Here is a 5000-nt window from a genome sequence, read left to right as displayed (position 1 = left end):
TACCTATGAACAAGATGCACAAACACATGCTTTTATTATTTTTCGTTGACTACTAGACTAAAAGGTCTGCTGGTGACCTGCACAAATTTGTGAGTTATTGAATGATATAAAGAACGAGCAAACATAGGAAGTTATATTTAATTAAAATATATCGTGGGCATCTGAATCGGAAGCAGTTAATTTAGCAATCTTGAGGAAAGATAATCTGGGTACAACATTGATACCTGATATAGTTGTCAAAAGACGTGATCTAAGAGCTAGTAGGATACGGGACATTGGTCAGTGGATTACACAACAGTCTTGGGATGATGTGATAAGTACTACTTAAGCCTTGTTAGTGGGAAATTTGACATCTGGGCATACCAGAAGAATTAATGACTTTGTAACCCATAAATTTCTGAATCAGTGAATGTATGTTAATTTTTTTTTGTATGTCTCCCTGACCTTCCCCATCAATTCAGTTGTAACTGCAAGTGGGTGGAATAAACAGAATATCGGTATTGTATCGTATCATAAACTTGTGGTTGATTTGAGGGTGATTTTCTTCATGTGTGAGGAAGTAAAAGATGGATTATAATAAATTATGAAGTGTCCAGATGTATAGCAGGATGATTTAAAAATAAAATATCAGAGTCCAGCAGTCTAAAATAATTCTTCTCAATTGTGTGTCATCTTGGAAGGGATGTTGCCGCATTTTTGCAGCAAAGGGTGCAGGACAAGGAGTCTTTTCAACTACCAGTACTTAATTTCTTTAGGTGCCAGACATAAACAGTGTACATTACACACAAACCTAAGAAGTCCCTTCATAATTATTAGCTGTAATTCTTGAAGACTCTATTTCTTGTTGTCATATTGGTTGTCTATTAATTTATTGAAATAAGTGTTAAAATAATGTCACAATACCAGCGGGTACCCTACCCTACCTTTCAATTTCGTTTCAATGAAAACTCATTGAAAGGTTAAGTCCAAGTCTTTGACCCTTTTTATATCATTCACCTGTAGGAAATACACTGTACGAATGCTTGAATTATGCTACTTAGAAGTGTATTTTAGAAATTCATGTTTTCTGTCTATGATCAGAAGCAAAATATTATGGACACTTTTTGGCCACCAGATTTTTGCATCTGGTGACTGAAAAATTTTTTTTAGTTGCCACCTGGCTCCTGCACCAAAGAGTTAATTCCAGACCCAGCACATCATCATGTAGTGGAAGTCCAATGAATGCACTAAAATAAAGGTTGGGTCCTGTACTGCTACATACGTCCTCTATACATGCGCAATTCCAATCAATGTTGAGATGATAATTACAGGCTCCTCTTGGTCACCCACCATAAATATTTTAGAATTAAAGAGGTCAACTTCATTTGATTGGCAAGAAATTAAATGATGCTCTTTTAAATTGCTTTTGTAATGTCCAGGCCATTCCAAGTTTTGGATTAATTTACCGCATGCTCTATGTGTAACTTGTATCACATCAGCACACATGTAGTTTTCTGTCATGAAGTTTAGCATTAAAAAATTCAAGTTTACATAGTTATCAGTGTGGCATTCTTTGAGTCATATCAGGTTTGAACTTTGCAATAAATAATGATTTTCGTTTTAATATTAAGGGAGCAATTTCCCATAAAAACTGAAGCCAAAATATGAATTTCATTGTCTGAGTTGGTTAATTCCTTGTCATGGGAATTTACAGTAGCAACAGGATTTAGGAAAATGCGAAATTGTGGATGGATTGTTGCAGAGCTTAAGTAATTAAACAATGTCTCCAAATGAAAAATAAATTTAAAGAAATCCAGTTTAAAAAGAAAACATCAGACCCACTCATATGCATTTTTCAGTTTTAGGTAATTATTACTGTATTTTCTGCCAAGTTACCAACTTGAGGCTCTGATTAAGGTTAATGCTTTAGTGTCAGTCAATAACTGCCAATCAGCTAGTACGTGATCGAGTTGAATCATTTAAAGAACACAAAATTATGTTTACTTACCAACACATTCCTCCTGTTTGTTGTCTGATTGGCAACGAAGGCAAGCATCTAAGTAAAACAGAAAAATTAATTTCCTTTACAGTTATTGATCTTGATATTATATACCGGTAAGCTCATTGTATTATACAAGTTTCGTACTATGATCAAATTTGTATGACTTGAATGTTTAGGTTTATCAGATAGAATTCCTGGAAAGATTAAAAACGCTGTTTACCATTTGGAAATATCTGCATTGGTTCCGGAAATATTTAAGTTTGAAAAATGTGTAAAATATGCAAATGAGAGGACTGATGATGTCATTCACTCAACCTAATATAACCTCAAGTATATGAATAGAGCTATCTCGGTCAACTTCCAGCAGAGACTATTGAAACTTGGTAGGCTAATAGTTCTACAGACAACACACCTACGGCTACATGTATAAAGAAATTGGTTCCAATGGCAACTCACTCTTTTCCAACCCCCTCCAACCTGATTTCCATATTTTTGGTGATCTTAAGCTAGAGAAACATTTAACAAGGCTACAAATTTGACCTAACATATTTATATGTTTGCAGGATCATGCAGATGAGGCACCATTGGCAAATATCAAAATAGAACATGAAAGGTGGCCAACAAAGCCTTTAATAACAGGGAGATCTGGAACAAGTATGTTGCCATGGTAACAAAACTGGTATGCTCACATTATTGAGCACATCTACTAGAATCTTAGAGCAAAGAATCAAGGATTTCTGGTACAAATTGGTTGAGCTATCTTTTTTTATCATATTTGATCAAAATTTGCTTGAGTTGATGATGTCATCACCTGGCTAATAACTTGAATATCTCTGGAACAAAAAGAGATATTTGAAAATACTAAACAGCATTCTTCTTCTCGTACAGACTACATGTTTATGTCGTAAAATGGAAAAGGAAAGATGGGAATTTCGTCATAGTAGCACTAAAGGAAGTATTTTGTTACATTCGACGTACCCATGACTTGCACTCTGCAAATAGCACATGTATCGCACTCTACATCCCATGACCACATAGCCACAGCATTCCACTTTTTTAAAGTAAACATTTTCTGCCCGGTTTGATCCTTGGCGGGCGTGCTTTCTTCCATAGTCACATCTTGCACTTCCACACAAGACGTGTCGGCCGCCATTTCCACAAACAAGTGTTTCTTCCACCTACTGGACCCCCCAAAGAAGTGTAAGTCACGTAGTAAAATTTGCAATGGAAATATTATTTGCACATTGAACTATCACTTGAAACTTTAACTGTTGATTCTTATATCGCTTCGTTTTGCGATACAGTGAAAAGATACAAGAAGGAACTTACTTTTCGTGTTAACATTGAAAACTAACTAGGGTGGTGCTAAAGTGCTTCTTTTTTGATCAGTGAAGTGAGGCTACTGGACAGCGAGTTCGACTATCTGTAAACATGGCTCAACCAGGGTATGGTTACCCTCCTCCTGTAGAATATAACGCTCAAAATCCACATGCACAGCAATATCCACCGCCTCAGGGAGGTTATCCACCAACCCAACAAGGTTATCCACCGCCACAGCAACCTGGATACGCTCCGGCACAACCTGGATACGCGGCAGCGCCCTTCAACCAAGTGCAACAGCCTGGTACGTATAGGGAAGTCTCTCAAGCATTAAATTTCGTGATTTTGGGTTTTCTTAACTTAGTCAAAGACAGCTATTGAAATAGTGATGTGTCATATTTTCGAATTTTCAGTTCGGCTGCCATCCCAAAAAAAAAAAAGATCTTACAGTGTTCAATGTTCGCACTCGATCACAAATTTAGCTTGTCGCAAAGTTCCGCTGTAAAATAATGTATGCTAATGCAAGTTTGATGATTGCGAGAAACTCTAACATTTTTCTTTGTGATAGAGGTGCTAATATGTGGTTTTATCATAAGAGGCTTTTCTTTCGCCTTAGGTTATCCGCCTCCGGCTGGGCAGCAAATACAATGGATGCAAGCACCTCCACCGCCAGCAAATTGCCCACCTGGTTTGGAATATCTAACTCAAGTGGATCAACTGTTGATCAAGCAGCAAGTCGAACTCCTTGAAGGTATCCATTTTTTACTTAATTTAAAATTTAGGATGTATGTGGGCTTTACTCCTCAAGTTTTTTATTAACTACCTCGTTTTGACTTGTTTTCACAGCGTTCACTGGCTTTGAAACAAACAATAAGTACAAGATTTTGAACAGCATGGGACAACAAGTCTTCTTTGCTGCGGAGGGTAATGTAAACCGTAAAATATTCCTTATGTTTCAACAATAACTGCGTTTAAGTTTGTTCATGGCAATACTGCTTTGCATTTTACAAAAACGAAACCAATAAATGTTGAAGGTAAGCCTGTTGAAAAACAGGTGTAAATGAAGAAAGTTAACTATGTACAGTATTAAAATTAACTACTCAAGGAGGCTCGAAATAGTTACTCCTTTTTTCAAACAAATAAACGTATTCAGTCCTTAGATACAGTTAGGGACTAATCATATCAAGACAAAATTTGGCCACGGTATTAAGTACTCATCAGATTTTCCTCCAAAATAATGTTACCATGACAATGATATAAGGCATTTCTTTGAGCGTTAAGGGCCCACTGACGTATTTTTTGGGATGTGTTGCTAAGGATGTAATGGTTAAGTAATTTGAGAGAATTTGGCATTATTTTGGTCAGTTTCCAACTTTTGTAAGCCAGTGACCCTAAATACGACGTCATCATACCATGCCCATGTTCATGTGACAAATAAAAAAAACCTCTAAATTTGTCTCCTTGCTACGCAATTTGGGTATTTAATCGATGGTTTGATACTTTGTATTTGTTTTTGCATCTAGCCAAGCATGCTTTTCTTTTTATTTTGAAAAATGTTCTTTTTAAAGACATAAACTATACTGAAATACCCATAACTTTTTCAAAAAAGATGATTTTAAAAAATCAATGCTTAGCTATATTCTGTATTTGGGGGTGAAACGTGCCATGTAAAAAAAAAAAATTCAATTTAAAACTGCTG

At 36.0% G+C, this 5000-nt stretch overlaps 2 protein-coding genes across 3 annotated transcripts in view; one reads left to right on the top strand and one right to left on the bottom strand.

The window, feature by feature from the left end:
• Positions 1–3134, bottom strand: part of LOC137982038 (RING-box protein 2-like) — a 5299-nt gene extending 2165 nt beyond the window's left edge. The window contains exons 1-2 of the mRNA XM_068829060.1: positions 2960–3134; positions 1988–2035 (exon numbers count right to left, since the gene is read on the bottom strand). Of these exons, the coding sequence (XP_068685161.1) occupies positions 1988–2035; positions 2960–3134 (223 nt within the window). The remainder of the gene's footprint in view (positions 1–1987; positions 2036–2959) is intronic.
• LOC137982032 (phospholipid scramblase 2-like) overlaps positions 3041–5000 on the top strand; it is a 9310-nt gene continuing 7350 nt past the window's right edge. For both annotated transcript variants that reach the window (XM_068829054.1, XM_068829053.1), the window contains exons 1-4: positions 3041–3181; positions 3371–3605; positions 3918–4052; positions 4148–4225. In XM_068829054.1, the coding sequence (XP_068685155.1) occupies positions 3413–3605; positions 3918–4052; positions 4148–4225 (406 nt within the window). In that variant the 5' untranslated portion in view covers positions 3041–3181; positions 3371–3412. The remainder of the gene's footprint in view (positions 3182–3370; positions 3606–3917; positions 4053–4147; positions 4226–5000) is intronic.

This window comes from Montipora foliosa, chromosome 13, assembly GCF_036669935.1.
Source record: "Montipora foliosa isolate CH-2021 chromosome 13, ASM3666993v2, whole genome shotgun sequence".
Classification (NCBI taxonomy): domain Eukaryota; kingdom Metazoa; phylum Cnidaria; class Anthozoa; order Scleractinia; family Acroporidae; genus Montipora; species Montipora foliosa.
The sequence above is the reverse complement of the archived record's forward strand: the minus strand, read 5'-3'. Positions and strand labels throughout refer to the sequence as shown.